Source organism: Lampetra fluviatilis, chromosome 20 (genome assembly GCF_964198595.1).
Source record: "Lampetra fluviatilis chromosome 20, kcLamFluv1.1, whole genome shotgun sequence".
NCBI classification, from domain to species: Eukaryota; Metazoa; Chordata; class Hyperoartia; order Petromyzontiformes; family Petromyzontidae; genus Lampetra; species Lampetra fluviatilis.
The window spans coordinates 2,479,654-2,497,296 of record NC_136294.1 but is presented as its reverse complement, the minus strand read 5'-3'; the positions used below and the strand labels follow the sequence as shown (position 1 = coordinate 2,497,296).

General features: G+C 44.9%; 2 protein-coding genes across 4 annotated transcripts in view; both read left to right on the top strand.

The window, feature by feature from the left end:
* Positions 1–1,849, top strand: part of LOC144937842 (guanine nucleotide exchange factor VAV3-like) — a 44,426-nt gene extending 42,577 nt beyond the window's left edge. Inside the window, exon 28 of the mRNA XM_078865359.1 lies at positions 499–1,849. Coding sequence (XP_078721485.1) covers positions 499–543 — 45 coding nt within the window. The 3' untranslated portion in view covers positions 544–1,849. The remainder of the gene's footprint in view (positions 1–498) is intronic.
* Positions 1,850–5,046: 3,197 nt separating this feature from the next.
* The window catches only part of COP1 (COP1 E3 ubiquitin ligase), a 31,023-nt gene continuing 18,426 nt past the window's right edge, over positions 5,047–17,643 (top strand). For 2 of the 3 annotated variants that reach the window (XM_078865356.1, XM_078865355.1), the window contains exons 1-6: positions 5,047–5,410; positions 9,313–9,372; positions 13,746–13,843; positions 13,987–14,051; positions 14,791–14,910; positions 16,488–16,556. In XM_078865356.1, the coding sequence (XP_078721482.1) occupies positions 5,199–5,410; positions 9,313–9,372; positions 13,746–13,843; positions 13,987–14,051; positions 14,791–14,910; positions 16,488–16,556 (624 nt within the window). In that variant the 5' untranslated portion in view covers positions 5,047–5,198. The remainder of the gene's footprint in view (positions 5,411–9,312; positions 9,373–13,745; positions 13,844–13,986; positions 14,052–14,790; positions 14,911–16,487; positions 16,557–17,643) is intronic. The other variant, XM_078865358.1, reaches the window with a different exon arrangement.

The following is a 17,643-nucleotide window of genomic DNA, read 5'->3' as shown; positions in this document are numbered from 1 at the left end:
AATTGTCGCATATAATTATCCATTAATTAGTTGCAATGCCTAATGTATTTGCACGTCAGTTATACGTTGTCTTTGCTTTACGACATTTTCAGTGGTTGATCTCAAGTAAGCCTATGACCAAATCACATGTAACGTGCCCGATCTTGCCAGACTTCTAATGCTAAGCAGGGGGGAGCCGAGCAGATTGCTTGGATGAGTTAGCACCATGCACAAGTCACGTGGTCAGCAGTAGAGGGCAGTGCAGAAAACTCCATTGCTGTACTGCACTATGCTCCAACGTCTATGCTCCCCACCTTCGCCATCCTGTATTGACCAGCACGGTGAATTATGGCCAAATAGCCCCATGATCTGCCCAGCGCTGGGATGTCCCTCACCAAGCAATGGGGCTGTACGTGTATATCTCTGCCGGAATTATTTTAACCTTGTGTTCATTTCCAAGAGGCAGCCCCCCCCCCCCAAGTGTACTAACATTAAACACTGCCCCCTCTTTTCTTTCAGTTTGGACTTTTTCCCTTCTCCTACGTGGAAGAAGAAATGCTCTGATGTGCGGCGGCCGATTCTGGGAATGCAAATGTAGCTTTCGTGCGGTGTCCCACGAGGCCACTCCCCTCCAATTTTTTCAACTTTTTCCCCCGTTGATGTCGTCCCCTCGTTACGTTTCAAGACCAGCATTCAACGAGCACCTCCGGCCCGGGTGCGTGGCCGACGTGCCGGTCTCAAGCTAAACGCACTCCGAGATGCTGTTTTTATGTACATTGGTTGTGCACATTGCACCGCGGCCCTGCGTGGGTGCAGAGGTGCTCATCGGCCAATGAGTATCGCCGCCCGGGGAGTCGGTGGCGAAGATGATCGCCGGCGTCGGAGCGGCGCGCCCCTCGCGGCCACGTACGGCCCGTGTTACTCGGCGGACTCCGCGAGACGCTCGCGGGGATTGGACGCGCGGCACGGGATCGGAGTCGATCCTTTGCCCCGACGACGTTCGACAAATCACACAGACGCGTGCGTCGTACGCGAAACATGATCTATATATGAGCGGCGGAAAGGAAAGGACGAGAACTCTACGTGAAGACTTTTTTTTGCTGCGTGCGTTAATATGTATATGCCCGTTTTGTAAATAGCACGAGGGTGCGAGGGAAAGGTGGCGATGCAAGGGTGGACATTGTGGTCTGGGAAATCTGCTAATTGGAGACATTTTGCCATCATCGGTTCGCGTGATCCCTGCAAACACTCGTGGCCATGACTTTCGACGCAGTGTCAGACACGAATTTGATTCGACAATTGAATTGCGACTCGGTTCCTTGCATCTCAAAGAGGGGGGCAATTTAATAATGTCACTAGTGGCTTGTAAGTGACGTTAAGCCATCATGATGGTGACTATTTTGGCATGGTAATTGTAAAATTCACAGGTGAAGTGCAGGGAAAAAACATTAATTTACAGAACGGTCACGGATATGAAGATCTACTGGCACTTTACTGCGGTTAGTGCCCTGTAGGTTTAGAAAAAACATTGGCTGTGTCTACACCTGGTTTCATCTCTTAAGGTGTTTCTACCGGCATGAGACTTGTTGGATTTCATTCAAGTTCACTATTTCTGACACACTGCCTTCGACCGTCACCTGTTTCGAGTGTCTAGACTCTTGGTCTTTACAAACTGCACGTAAGTGCCCATGGAAATGTCTCCCTTGGCAATTTTCTCAATCAGTTTTCCCCTCATCAGAACACCCCATCCGGTTTAGAGCCAACTGCAATCCCATGACATTATGCACACTGCAGCAAACATTTGATGTTGTTAACGTCCCTGGTTGTAAAAAAAGAAAAAAATATATCCACTAATGGTTTTTGTGTTACTAATAATGCATGAAGCCGAATGTATTAATTTTAACTTTAACTGTTCCTTTTTTAAAATTGCTACCATGAAATTTAAGTATTAAATTATAACACAGACGTTTTGTTTACGTGCGATTTTACGAATGTTGTCCCGTTTGCTTAAAGTGTACATAGTTTCGCGTCTCACAAAGCGACGCTTCTTGTTTTCCTGAATAATGTGAGAAGTGCATTACAGAGAAATAAATGTTAACATAAACGTTTTTTTAATTTATAAATTCTACCATTTTGTTCCGTAATCGTTTAAAGTAACGTGTATAAAGGTATGCCAGTGTGTTGTATTAAGGGAATTCCTTTAAAATGTCTTGGTTTTTTTGTTTAAATGACGCCGTTTTTACAAAGCCCTCTGCCAACTCGCAGTTGACGGATGTACAATGGGAACTCCCCTATCGGTGCCTTCTGCTGGCTGACCACAGCATGCATGGGTATAATCAGGGCCCAATTACGTTTGATGGGGGCCCTAGGCTGGTACAGCTTGGAAGGAGGGCCCTGTTTTTATACTCGGTTCATACCCTCAACTGCTTCACTGCCACGAACGCATGAGGGCAGCACACAAACCTTTGCTATTTATCTCCGTTCTTACGAATTGTAAGGTATAGTTCAATGTTAAAGTGAACAAAACCCTTGGCTTTTGCCCACATAACTGGTAGTAACATAGCCATGCTACTGTGACGGTATTGCATTTCACCCGTTATAAATCTAACTTTGTGCATGGAGGCCCCGAGTCTCAGACCCTGGGCAGCAATCCCTAAAGCCCCTGCATTAAACCAGCTCTGGGTATCATGCGAATATGATTTTTTTTTAAATTGTCTACTTCATTAATCGCTAACAGCTTTTAAAATCGCTTCACCTGCCTTCGAATGTAACTCATCGGCGTTCAACTGAAGCCCATGTTTGTAATGATGCACATCGAGATGGAATGAACTGTACTTTGTACAAACAAAATTAAAATGTTTTGTTAAAAGCCACCAAGACGTTGAATGTGTTCATGTTAGGCAATCTCAGTTACCCTTGTCATACAGTCGGTCTAAATGTTTCAAATACCAGTGTATTGGATTCAATTATCGTGAGTTTTGTTTTCTCAGAATCCTGTCTACGCTATCTCCTACAATCTCCCCTCTCATCTCACTACACCCCTCCACGCACTATCATGCCTCTCCTCTCACCCCCCACTCTCCTACCCCTCCTCTCACTCCCCCCCACTCTCCTACCCCCCCTCTCACTCCCCCCCACTCTCCTACCTCTCCTCTCACTCCCCCCACTCTCCTACCCCTCCTCTCACCCCCCCACTCTCCTACCCCTCCTCTCACCCTACTTCCCCGCTACAGAGTGGGAGGTCACTCATTCCTCCGTGCTCTCGACCCCCATGCCCCTATCCAGGGCTCAAGACATTCATCGTTTTTCCTATAGCCCATTGAACGTCTCTCGCCATAAATAAAATGCCCCAAATTGTCAAGCGGTCAGCAACAAACAGCAGTCTCATATTTGTAATATCAAGGCGTTCACGCGTTTCTTGAAGTGACAAAGGTTTAAAGAGCTTGGGGGGGGGGGGGGCAATGGGAGAGGGGTGGATATAAAACTGGGGAGCCCTTCATCCAGCAGCGGATCGATCACACGTGATGGTGTGTGTACTGTTATTGTACAGTACGTAAACCAGTGAACACTACTGTGTGACACGTACTAAGCTGTGCAGGGTGGTCCAGATGTCTTGTGACTCCCCCCCCAACCCCCCATTTAATTCTCTAAAACTTTATATTTTTTAAAGTCAGGTTTATTTAAAACAAGTAAATATGAAAAGAGAAAAAAAAAGTTGGGTGGGTACAATTTGACTTCACGGTCACAAGACATTTAGACCACCGCTGTAGAATCGAGACTAAATCGATAACTAAACTCGTTGAATCGAACGCGGCTCGAATCGATAAATAATCGATTACCCCACGTGAGCTTACCGACTCCGACGGGAGGCATCGTCAACGAGCAAACCCAACGTGGCGTATATTTTAAAACACCCTTGTAGAATCGAGAGTAATCGATCATTAAACTCGTTGAAACGAACGATAATTAATCGATTACCCCTCGGAAGCTTGTCGACTCCGGCGGGAGGGGGGGGCATCGTGACGTCACCGCGCGAGACCCAATTAGAGTCGGCGGTCTCCATCTTAGGCATGAGTCAACTCGACACAAATTCGATTTGTTACTTTTATTTTTATTAATTACGGATTTGTCCGTCGCTCAAAAGCCACCAGGGGACCACTGCTATTAACGCAAAATTTTAAACTGTTTAATCGGGAGAGGATTAAAAACAAACAATGAAAAAATCGATTTATCCGGCCCCATGGCGTTCAGTGCAGGCTCCAACTCTTAACTGGCACGTGCGACACCGCAATCGACGAAGTTCTCTACAACACGTGGATCTTTCCCAGTCATTCATCTCAGAAGGATATTTTGTTTCGTTTCATTCAAGGCAATTTTAGCATGAGGGTAAATATAAAACTTTGCCTTCATTTTCGAACCACGCGCCGCCAGTGCCGTCGACGATTGTGTGCTCTCGGTTTTTTGTTGCGTTATTTGTGGGTTGTTTTTTGTTGGCAACACGACGAAAGCAAAAAACAAGCGATGACAAATTAATTTATCATTTGAACTCTTTGGTTTTTTCGGTAAAGTCACGTAGGTTAAAATAAAACAAGTGAATTAAATCACGACGTTTCGGAGGCAACACAAGCTTCCGTCTTCAGGTGAAACCGTCACAGCAGAATTGCTGTATCGAGTGACTTTACCGAAAAAACCAAAGCGTATGAATCCTTGCAGTCGCGAAAGCTTCAAATCTAGAATTATCTCCACTACGGTTATTTTGCTGTGCCTTTTTACACCTGATGAAGGAAGCTTGTGTTGCCTCCGAAACGTGGTTTATTATTTTATTTCTACTATTATTTATATTATTTTTATTATTTATTTCTACCAACGTGACTTTACCGAAAAAACCTAAGAGTCTAGAATTATCATTTGAACTTTAAAAAAAAAGTGCTGCCGCTTGAGATTGTGACGTCATCGGCTCGCCCCTAAGCCAATCGGATCGCTCAGAAGTCTCGGCGGCCTCACGCGCCAGTCACGTGGTCCCCCCGCTCGGACGAGTCCATTTTGTTCTCGACGCGGGGGGGGGGGATCACGCCAGGGCCTCGACCGAGTCGCCTCTCGCGTGGTGTGGGGGGGTGTTGGAGACGTTTGCCTCTTCTCCTTAACGACGTTTAAATTACAATAACAATGTACTACTGTTATTATTAACGTCTCGCATGCATCTCTGACAGACCTCGGCGATGTCGACGGCGTCGGTGACGGGGTCCGGCTCTTCGTCGGGCCCCGGCTCGAGTCGCCAAGCCTCGGCCGGCTCTTCGGCCGGAGCCTCGGCCTCGCCTAGCGGGGCTGCCGGGAGAGGCACGCCTCGAGGCGGCCAACGCAAGCGGCCGCAAGCGCCCATCTACAACGGCCTCGTGAACTCGTACGAAGACAAGAATAACGACTTCGTGTGGTGGGTTTAATGCACGCGGGCGGCGTGGCGTTTGTTAATTTGTAATGCGACATACGCCCTTGGCCAATACACTCCTGGATGAAGGCCTCCAAACTACGCAGTGTCGCTCTCCATGCGAATGTTTGACCATACTTCACCACGCTGGTCACTGCGTGTTTGGGAAGTACTTAGTTGGTGGGGTGGGTGCTGGACAGGACTGGCTCAGGTATCGCTTGCCATCGATGTAAGCCGTCGCCGGGATTCTATCCCAGGTACAGGGAGTCATAGCAACAATTGTAGGTTTTTTTATATCGTTTAAGTGCTGCACTGCCATGGATTGATGGGACCGCACGCGCAGTAGTTATGTTGCTGCTGCTCTGTGAGCCCGGTTTCCCCCCCCCCCCCCCCGAATTCGATTCCAGACAACGGCTAAACCTCAGTGCCGAGAGAGAGAAAGATGCCCCGAATCGTTTCTGGAACTTGGCTTCTGTACAAAGCCGCCAATGAGCTGGGAAGATGATCACACAAACATCGTGGCCGGCAGGCAGGGAGAGTGTGAGTGTGGTGGGGAGGCACTCGGCCACCAGTTGATCATCGGCATGGCTTTTAGTCCTTTAAAGACCCTTGTACGAACTCGGTGAGACACTTTACTTAACAACGATTTACGTTATTGTTTTAATGCAGTATTGACTGCACTTCGTTTTGTTTACGTTCGGTGGGTAAATGACAATAACGACGTTAATTGCTTATGTTTAGCCAGGGATGCTTAATTGAGTTTCAAGGATATGTTTAGATGTTTGGCAAATTTCGCCCGAACCAATGCATGTGCACAAGACGGTACTAACATCGCAATTGGACTCGTTCCGTCACTCCAGTCTACCTTTACAGTGACATTATTCGACAAATTTTGCAAAAGTTATAATGTTGGCGATTGTCCCGCGTTTGCATTGTTTTCAAAATAATTGTTGGTGCTTTACAGGACAGACTGGACTTAGTTGTACTAAAAATGTATTCTTTTTAACAGGTTTTTTTTGGTCCTATAATAACGACAAGAAAGTATTCGTGTTTCCAAGGAACATTTAATAGGGTATTACTACACTGGGACATTTGAGCTCGGTAGCGTTCTAAAACATCATTACTATAATTGCTATAGCTGTGTAATTGCTTTAGTGGATGCTCTGTTAGTACTAAAAGCTAAAGCTGTTTGATGTCTCGGTGTGCTGAAGTTGCCGCAGCTTTGTTCTCGAAGTGGTTCTTAACCTTTATTGCAACCTTACACCAACCCTTCGGTTCTCAATTGTATTTTTGTAATGTTAATGAATACATCAGCTTAATTATGTGATTCAACGATTTACCTTTAAAAAAGTCTGGCCACGTCTCGCACCCCCAGAAAAGGGCATCTCGCACCCTAGGGGATGCGTGCAAGCCCAGGTTAAGAACCACTGTTCTAGAGCATGTTCTGTGTAGAGTACTTTATTGGCAAATCATAGCTATAGAATCTTAATTTTCCGACTGTGTCAGCTGTTTAGTCTGTTCGTAATGCTCTTCATCTGTTAAAGCCTAACTGAGCGATAAGACTACATAGCATATATGATGTCTGTATAAACATCAAATATGTTTTTGTATGAACGAAGGAATCTTGCATGAGGATGTTTGACCAAATCCATAATATAGGTTTTTTTTCGGTTAGATCGCGTAAATAAAAATGTGTTGTTAAACCCACCAACACCCGACACGTAAACAGAACATGCCAATTCGTCACTGGTACAGCACACCGGTGTCTTGGAGACCCAAGCCACAACATTTACAATCGGAGTACGACGTTTTGCCAGTAATTACAACAATCTTCATCAGGTGACAGCCAGATTTGTGGAGAAATGCTCTTGTTTCGTTCATGTTAAATTTACCAAATCCGTTTTAATAATTATTTTGCGTGTGCCAGGAAATGAGAGTACCTGAAAAAAAGCAAAGGTTTTTTTTTAATATATTGTGATAAACATGAAAGAGCCTGTGAAATTAGCCCTAACCTCCCCCCTCCCTAAAATCCCTGTTGGCCCACACGCACACACTGCAGTGAGCAGACGGTGATTGCTAGAGGTGACTCACGTATATGACATACTAATGCGTCCGGAACGACTAGAAACGCACACATGCAGACTAAATGCAGCCACACACAGGCCCAAAGACCACACACACATGCAGATTGCATGCAGACACGCAGAGTTTACACAGACGCGTAAAAACAAGATACAAAACACGTACTTGCAGACTAAATTAGACACGCACACCCATACACAAATACATGTCGACACAATTTGTATGTGCACATGTATTTGTGTATGTCGGTGGGGAGCGGTAGCGTAGCTGTTAGCGCGCTGCGCTACAAACCTGGCGACCCGAGTTCGATTCCCGCTTGCGGCCAACACCAGTGACGATTATTTGAACCAATCCTGGCCCTCCCCTAGGTCGACTCAGCCTTAAATGAGCACCTGGTGCAGTGTGTAAACATCACCACTGGAGAGACAAAGGCGGCCGAGCGTGGTGTTGGCCACCCACCCCCTCGTGTGCCGTGCCGGCCTTCATAGGTGCTCGCAAACAGCACTTGCCCAACAGTCTGTACTGGCTGTACAGGGGATATTTGTTTATGTGTATGTGCACACGTACACAAAACAAGATGTCTCCCACCATAGCCCTTTTTAGTTTGTTGGGGAAAGTGCTGTTTGGGAGCATCTATGAAGGCTGGTTGGGCTGTAAGATTTCTATGGATTGATTGTTAGCCAAGAGTTGGCCTGGAAAAAACTCAAGTAGCTGGATCACCTGAATAAGAAGAGTAGTGCGTTGATATTGAGATGTGGTTCCATTATTTTCATACTAATCCAAACATATTTTCTTAAAGCGTTATGGATGAAGGCAGGGAATTACTTTAAATGAATGGCAGCAAACGACATGTAATGATTGATGTTGCCAGATGTGGCGTCAGTTATATCAACAAATGTACACTATGAGATCTCTTTTACCAGTGGCAAAATATAATGGTAGGTTTTTACCCTTTTAACTGGTACAAAACTGACACCTTTATTCAAGGCATCATGTTTGCAATGACCACAACACAAGTAGTCAATAAAGCAAACAAAAAGAAGCAACTCTGATAAGGATAATAATATGCACTGTCCTTGAAGTTGATTGGCCCACACCCGAGACGGCTTTCTTTAGAGCCTAGTCCCCATTGGTGTAGGGCCAGATGACACCAGAAGGCGTACAACTCAAAAACAGTGCAATATCAGAGTATTGAGAGTTCGGGGTAAACATTTACACTATGAGATCTCTTTTATTAGTGGCAAAATATAATGGTAGGTTTTTACCCTTTTAACTGGTACAAAACTGACACCTTTATTCAAGGCATCATGTTTGCAATGACCACAACACAAGTAGTCAATAAAGCAAACAAAAAGAAGCAACCAGTTAAAAGGGTAAAAACCTACCATTATATTTTGCCACTGGTAAATGAGATCTCATAGTGTAAATGTTTACCCCGAACTCTCAATACTCTGATATTGCACTGTTTTTGAGTTGTACGCCTTCTAGTGTCATCTGGCCCTACACCAATGGGGACTAGGCTCTAAAGAAAGCCGTCTCGGGTGTGGGCCAATCAACTTCAAGGACAGTGCATATTATTATCCTTATCAGAGTTGCTTCTTTTTGTTTGCTTTATTGACTACTTGTGTTGTGGTCATTGCAAACATGATGCCTTGAATAAAGGTGTCAGTTTTGTACCAGTTAAAAGGGTAAAAACCTACCATCAACAAATGTACATCAGCATGGAGAGCTAAAATTCCCATGACATTGTGATGCAAGGGCTGTGTTGGAAACTCTTACTTTGTTGGCAATGTCTGTTTGTCTCCCTTGTGCTGTTGCATTTTCAGCCCCATCTGTTTCGACATGATAGAAGAGGCGTACATTACCAAGTGTGGCCACAGCTTCTGGTATGTGCTTCTGCTCGGAGGAGAATTGCTTGTGTTCACTCCCTCGAGCTGCACGCTTGAGATTAAATCGTATGCGACAGGCAGCAGTGATTGCTTCAGTGGTCGTACATGTATGTTGATATATAAAGGATATTGTGTAATGCACCTCGTGGCACTGGATAGTTGTATTTGTAAGAAAAGAAATGGCATCGCGCAATGTTATATTACATTTCGGCACCTCATACATACTTAGTACCCTATGCATGGTCTGTGTGGGATGCGGTAGTGTAGTGGTTGGCGTACTGAGCTATGAACCAGGTGACCAGAGTTCGTTTCACGCTCGTGGCTAATGCCCGTGATGATTATTTGAACCAGACCTGGGCCACCCACCCCCTCATGTGCAACAGTACCGGCCTTCATATGTGCTTGCTAACAACACTTGCCCCAACAGCCCTTTAAGGCTAAATAGGGGATCTTTGTATTTGTATTCTTAGGACTGTCGAGGATAGTAATGGCTGGGTGGCTCGGGTAGCTCAGGTCGGGTCAGAGTTCTAAGCCATCACTGCTGAGATATCCTGGGTTTGTAACTGGCCATGCATCCATGGTTTTTAATGGTCAAATCCTGATTGTCAGTGACGGCACTATATCAATCCTTCATATTAAATTAGTTTTTTAACTAAATTATGCTTAACACGTAGGCTTTCGCGACAAATATCATCCATTGGTTTTTGGGTTAGATCGCGTAAATATATAAATGTGTCGCTAAAACCCGCCACCACCCGACACAGCCAACCTAATAAGGGCTGCCGCGTAAACAGAACATGCCAATTTGTCACTAGTACAGCACACCGGTGTGTTGGAGAGCAAAGCCACAACATTTACAATCTTGAGTATGACGTTTCGCCAGTAATTACAACTAGCTTCATCAGGCGACAGACAGATTTGTGGAGAAGTCTTACCGTTTCGTTCCTTATATAGAGGCGAAGATGTGGTGACCACGCTTTTCCGCTCTTGCACAATGTGGGGGGGGGGGGGGTTTACTGAGGCAACGTACATTATGCATGCGCATTATGCAGGCCCTTTGAACTTGACCTTCCTGTCTATTGTGTTTATTACCAAAGGTAATCCCTATTGAAGTACGCTGCCCTTTGTAGGCATGCATTTAAATAATGTGTTATTTGATGATTCGCTTCCACGCAGCACTAAGGCGGTAGCTATCCGAACGGTTAAAGTTATTTAAATTTCTTTCAATTTCGATAGATTTTCTAATTAGTCTTGGCCAGTAGTAGCTCGTTTGGCACAATGCTTCAATATTATCAAAATCAATTGAGTGTCCTTGTTGGCACGCGTGTTCTGCTACTGCTGACAGTTGTATTTGGGATAATTTAATATTTCTCTGATGTTATTTTAGTCTCGTGCTGATCATTCGTCCTGTTTGCCCAACATAACATTTACCACGTGCAGTTAATCCTGTACACCTTCTGTTGATAGCTTCGGTAATGCATCTTTTTCAATGCTCTTGCTATTGAAACTGCCCAAGTAATTAAAACGATTAAAATACCGTACATTGCGGGAGTAACTGATAAACTGGCCAGATGTTTGGAAAAACAAACATCCGAGTCAGATTTGGCACGGTACATAAAATACAGAAATTAATATCTGGTACAAAAGATGTATTACCGAAGCTATCAACAGAAGGTGTGTACAGGATGAACTGCACGTGTGGTAAATGTTATGTTGGGCAAACAGGACGAATGATCAGCACGAGACTAAAAGAACATCAGAGAAATATTAAATTATCCCAAATACAACTGTCAGTAGTAGCAGAACACGCGTGCCAACAAGGACACTCAATCGGTTTTGATAATATTGAAATATTGTGCAAAACTAGCTACTACTGGCCAAGACTAATTAGATAACCTATCGAATTTGAACAGAAATCAATAACTTTAACCGGATAGCTACCGCCTTAGTGCTGCGTGGAAGCGAATCGTCAAATAATACATTATTTAAATGCATGCCTACAAAGGGCAGCGTACTTCAATAGGGATTACCGTTGGTAGGGCTATTTTAATAAACATAATAGACAGGAAGGACAAGTTCAAAGGGCCTGCATAATGCACATGCATAATGTGCGTTGCCTCGGTAATCCCCCCCCCCCACGTTGCGCAAGAGCACAGAAGCGTGGTCACCACATCGTCGCCTCTATATAAGGAACGAAACAGGTGGACTTCTACAAATCTGGCTGTCGCCTGATGAAGCTGGTTTTAATTACTGGCAAAACGTCGTACTCAGATTGTAAATGTTGTGGCTTGGCTCTGCAACACACCGGTGTGCTGTACTAGTGACGAATTGGCATGTTATGTATGTGACACCGTTACTAGTTGGCTGTGTCGGGTGGTGGCAGGTTTTAACGACACATTCATATATTTACGCGATCTAATCCAAAAACCTCTTATGGATAAATTATGCTCATTTCAGCAAAGAGAATTTAAAGCACAAGTTTGATTGACATGTTGCATAAATATGTTGAAGACGATTGCTTGTGTTGCGATCGAAACGTCGTGATATTGTTATTATTTTGATTATTTTTCTATCTACTTTGCTTTACTGAAAGACCCAAAGAATATGATATAAATATGTTGTGCCCCTAGTATGGATAAAGAGGCTGATTAAAGTGATTTCAGAAGTCATTCCATCTTATCCCCTTTCACTGCCATTCTCTAAACGGAGGTCCAAATTTAATTTGTCATCTCATAACATGATGCAGATAGAGCAAGGGGAATACAATCGGGAGGAGAAAAATCATCGATATGTATATCAGATGGTGTATTTTACATTGTCATCAACATAATTTTGAAAAATATAAACCCGAGTAATATAGTCCCCACAGTGAGATTTATTTACGTGCTTACAAATGTAAGCGTTTGATAGGAAATATTGGATCTTAAGGAGAGGCTGCGTAATAAAGTTGTGAGAAGTGATGTTGCCGACAATTGGCACTGCAAAATAGAGCGCTCACAATTTTCAATGTGATTAATGATTCATCAAGCCTTGCAAACACCTTTGTGAGTTGTTTACGAAAATGCAGTGTTATCAGTGTATTCTAAGATGAAGCCAATCGTTCTGTTAATAAGGAGCTACCCCAGGTGTTTTATTACTATGTTTATAGCCAAGTCTGAGTCCTAAAATGCTTTTGCTGAAATTGTGCCCATTAACTCTTTCTTTTCAAAGTACTTCTTGCTGAGCAGTAGTCCACACACACACTCATTTTATTTGGAATGGACCCCATAATTTGGATGGAGTGCATTTGCCAATAATATATTGCAACCACAGCAGCGTTTGTCTAGAAAGCCCGAACTGCTGATGAGACCTTGAAGGTGTAAACTGGTCCATAGTCGGTTGAACATGTCGTCTGGAAAGCCAGTGGGCATATATAGAATATATACATGTGTGGAAACAATGTAGTTGTTCTCTACATTTCAAGAGGAATGTATCATGATGTATCATGATTCCTTGGTGCATTGTTATTTAATATTGAACTTTTCTTGGTTTGCTGGCAGGCACCTTTAAACACTTAGCATTCGCGTGATCGTAATAATGGCCACTTTTTAAAATTGTAATTTTGTGTTAATGAATTAACAGCTGTGGCATTCTTGCAGGCTACATCATAGGTAATTGAATACGTAAGCCATACGCATCGAAGCCAGATGTTTTTTTTTACTCCCATTTTTAAAAGAGCCCAGTATTCGGTGACTCCAATGCCCGACGTTGTATTTTTTCCAGTTTTGTCAGAGAAAGCAGATATGGTTTGCAGGAAACCTCCTATTAAAAGTAACGAACTCGCAGCCCTTTTCAATTCACTGCTGGATGGAGGCCTCGCCATGTGTTGTCGGGGTTGAGGGTTGTTTGACTGCCCATTGCTACGCTGGTCAGAGTGCTTATTGAAGTGAGTTCTGTGGTCCCAGGACCGGTTTGGATATGACGTGCCACTGTTAGCTGTGGCCAAGAATCGAAGTTGGGCTGCTGGGTTCATCGCATAGTTGCCTAACCACTGCTTCCCACGCTCCTTCCCGTGTTGCCTGGCAACAATTGCGGTTGCGCTGGCTTCGAGGGGTGTGGCACGGTTTGTTTTCGCTCATCCGATAATTGTCTGGAATTTTTTTTTGTTCAAGCCGAATGAAGGCACGCAGCCCTTTAATTTGGCTTTTGTGCCAGAGTCTCGCCCAGTTAGAGCTAACGCAACACGATGCTGAAGTGGTTTGTTCTTGTATTCCATTTTTTTCTACCGTCTGATGAATGCGTGACAATATTCGGTTATTGGTAAATTTTCCAATAATGCTAATAACGATGATGATTGGCAATTACTCGCCGTTGCATTTTGTCTGTTTCAGTTGCAAATGCATCCGTCGGAGTCTGGAGGAGAACAATCGTTGCCCAAAGTGCAATTACGTCATTGAGAATCCAAACCAGATATTTCCCAATTTCCTCTGTGAGTTGTTTTAACTTACTTTCCATCAACCTGCATTTTTTGCATTTATTTGTTGCACCACAATGCAACACAGGCCTTCAATGATTGATGCTCGCATTATTGTTTATTTAACAGCTTTTTTCCCCATACGCGTTTGTTCGCAGTGAATGAGCTGATCCTGAAGCAGCGTCAGCGGATTGAGGAGAAGAGAATGAAGATGGAACAACCGGTAAGTGTCCCACGTGCCTCGGTTGGAGATGTGCAGGGAAAACATAACTGGCGCATTTTGTTGCATTATCTTTACTTTAAAATATCCCCAAGTTTTATTCTGATTGTGCAATGGGCAGGATGTCCTTGGACAACTAATCTGATCGTAACATTCACAGAATAAGTGCAACCCTTTGTCCTAGACAGTTATTTTATTGTTATTGCACTTTCTTATCCATGAAAGCTTGACCGAGTTACACATCTTTTCCAGGAGGGTCCTGACAAGTGGTTTAGTTTGCAGTCGCGGGCTCAGGGTTGCTGTGTGTAGAAGTCGCCTTGTGAATATCCGAATCCCACAGCGAATGATCGACGTGGCAAGCAGTGGTTCGCATACTTTACGAGTATTTGGCTTTTATAAATTTCCACACGAGCCATTTGTGGCCAGATCGCTACTGAAAAACAGTTATATAGCTCAGTGGACCTTACCTGGTAAAGTAAAAACAGTTTTGAAATAGTTCCTCTACGTGGTTCATGGTTGGAGTTTGCTGACCGAAGACGCACCCGTGTGCTACGGTCTGTCTGTGTCGTCGATAGCTGCACCTGCCTCGACGTGGACACGCAATGAACTTTGCTTAAATAATGAGAAGGCTCCCGGCAGTGCTTTTCGCACTTCACAAAGGTGACCGGCCATGTCTCTTGATCCCCGTGTTGTGTGACCCTTCCACCCTGCCCCACCCCCCCACCCCCCCTCTTCCTCACAGAGCGGCCAGCACTGGCATACTATCCAGGAGTTGCTGGCGCTGGACCAAGATGGCTTGGAGCTGGCCGACGTCAACCGCATGCTGGAGCTGCTCACGCAGAAGAAGATGCAGCTGGAAGCGGTGAGTTGGCCCCTGGAGGAATGCGGTGGCGTTTGCACAGGTTTGGCCACCGTCGGCCGCCGGAATGTGGCACGGTGGCATTTGTGATGGTGGCGTCAGGAGGAATGTGGTGCCGGAGAGGTCGGGTGTTGTCAGGTGGTGCGACATCGCTGCGATATTTTGCAGCGATGGGGCGCCGGTATAGTTCTGTTCCGCAGAGGTGTTCGCAAGTGCGGCCACAGCTTCTGCCACGAGCTTCCGCTCACAGGGCAATTTGCTTGTTTTGCATCCCCGTCGCCGCACGCTGACGTAAGTTGCTTGCGGCAAGGAGCAACGGTTCCCCGTGCGCACGTGTAAACGCAGCGTGCGATTGCACGCACCCATATAGCACCGCTTGACTGTACGCATCGAATAAAAGTCATCGCACACCGTGTTGTAGTGCAAGCAGGCTCCAGTCCCTGCTTAGCACCCGATGTGTACGAAGGGTGATGGAATGTATGGAATTTTCTCCCACCCTAAGTAAGCACTGACCAATTCTCGGCAGTCATTTAAACCGTGCCTCCAAAACATTGTTGGAATCGACTATTCAAAACATTAAACTTGATGGCAGTAGTCTGTGTTGCATTTAGTTGATTTTAGTGTCTCGATTTGTTGTGTTTTGTATTAACTGTGCATTACACGTGAATTGTTAAGCGCTTTGCACAATCTTGATCCTGAAATTGCCTTTGAAATCGAATGTTGTTGTAGTTACTTGCTGGGCGTATGCATGATTACATAACGGCGGAAAGTTTGGTACAAGCCAATTTGGATTTATAAAGCACCTGTGTGTGACCACATCTAAAGATGCTCTACAAACAGTGGTGGGCATGAATGGCTGGAAGATGCCGCAAATCCCCATGATATAAGGACCCTGTGTTGCAATCTTCACTGTTTAGTCCTGCAATGGATAAATATTTTTTTTTATCACATTGCGATAGAGTTGAGCAGCAACCAAAGGTACTGCCATTGTGCCTGCGAGTGTAATTAAGAGGTCTCATCTACGCCTAAGAGAGACATCATTGTGCGCTATGAACCCAGCAAGCCTGTGTTTCGTTCCCAGTCCGTTTCAGTTTTTCAGTTTCATTTATTTGGTATAGCCCTGTGAGCCATTCGGCTCTTGAATCGGGTGCAACCGCAACAAACAAAAGACAAAAACATGAACAAGAAAACATCTTAAAGTGACTGTGTGACTATGCGCAAACATAAAATCCAGGAAAACATCAGCGGTGAGTGATATTTGAACCGTATCTGGGCTCCATACCTTCGGCAACCCACACTGACGCAGCATGATGAAAGATGGTCAAACAACCCCCGTGACCGGCACAGCGTGGTGAAGCCTTTATTCATTAGTGTATTAACAAAGGACCCTACATTATCTTCTTGGTTCTTTCGGTAAAGTCACGTGACTCTACCGAAAGAAACAAGAAGATGAATCCCTGCAGTCACGAAAGCTTTAAATCGAGACCCTACATTATTTTACAACATCTACGTCTTAAGTGAAGATGCAAAGAATTTTATTTGACCTTGTCATGTGTTTTGTGTTTTTTTTACTTTTCCAGGAGTCGACAGTGGCACAACACCAGTTGCTGATTGAATTCCTGCAGCAGGCTCACCGCAACAAGCAGGGGGTGCGTTGTCTCATCTCGCTGTTCCACATCACAAGCTCCGCACACTGCGTGGCATATTGGCATCTCGCACAAACACAGTTAATGGAATGTGTATTTCCTCTGAAGCGTTTTTTATTGCGATCCTGGAATAAAAGCTTAGGAACTGATCGCGGTGGGTTCAATAATTAATTTTTGTACCGACAGCCTTGCAGCACCAAGCCTCTACTGTACACTCCTATCGTGTTCTTTGTTGTAACATTTTCACCCGCCCCTAGTGGACAGCTGTGAAAAAGAGCTTAATAGCTCATCGGGTTCCTCCAGTGTAAACTAATATTCTGATTCTGATATGCATATTTAGCAAGATTCATCCTGCTTAGCTTCTAAGATCTCGATAACATTTGATGCATTAAAAATGCTTTGGTCAAAGGCAGTGTTAATAATGGAGGTACATTTTTTTACTTGTGCTGTACTACCAACCGTACTTTTAAAAATGTTTTTGCATTTATAGTTTCGAGACTGTTCCCCCCCCTCACCTTGTGGTCATCAGAGATGTTCTCATTGACTACCACCATTTACATTTGTAGTGGGTTCAATTGAGGCGCACACTCAACTTGGAGGCAACATTATTTATTAATGCATAACAACCAACGTGAACATTATATACAGGGTGGTGACCACCGTTCCTAACCTCACTAACACTCGGAGTACTACACAGCGTCACCAGGACAGGTGACGGGCTGCCTGGTCACTAACGACGATGGGAGACTCGAGGTTCTGCTGATGACGTCTTAATGCCGGGATTGAACAGCCCAGCTCTGTTCACACCCCCCGTTTATAATTCCCGTGGCGTGGCCGGCTCCACCCCAGGCCACGCCCCCCTTCTCGACCCTTCGGGAAGGTCCGGGCCCCCAACCACGTGACCTCCAAGCTTCCCCCTGGGGCCCCTCGCCCCCCTTTGTCTGGTCACGTGTCCTGTTGGGTTCACGGAGAGTGTCACGGCCTGACATGGCCTCCGTGACACCCGCCTACAGTACCCATACTGAGCCAACACAGTAGTGACGTCGTAGGTCACTCCACATTTATATTGTCCCCTGGTAATCCTTCGGGC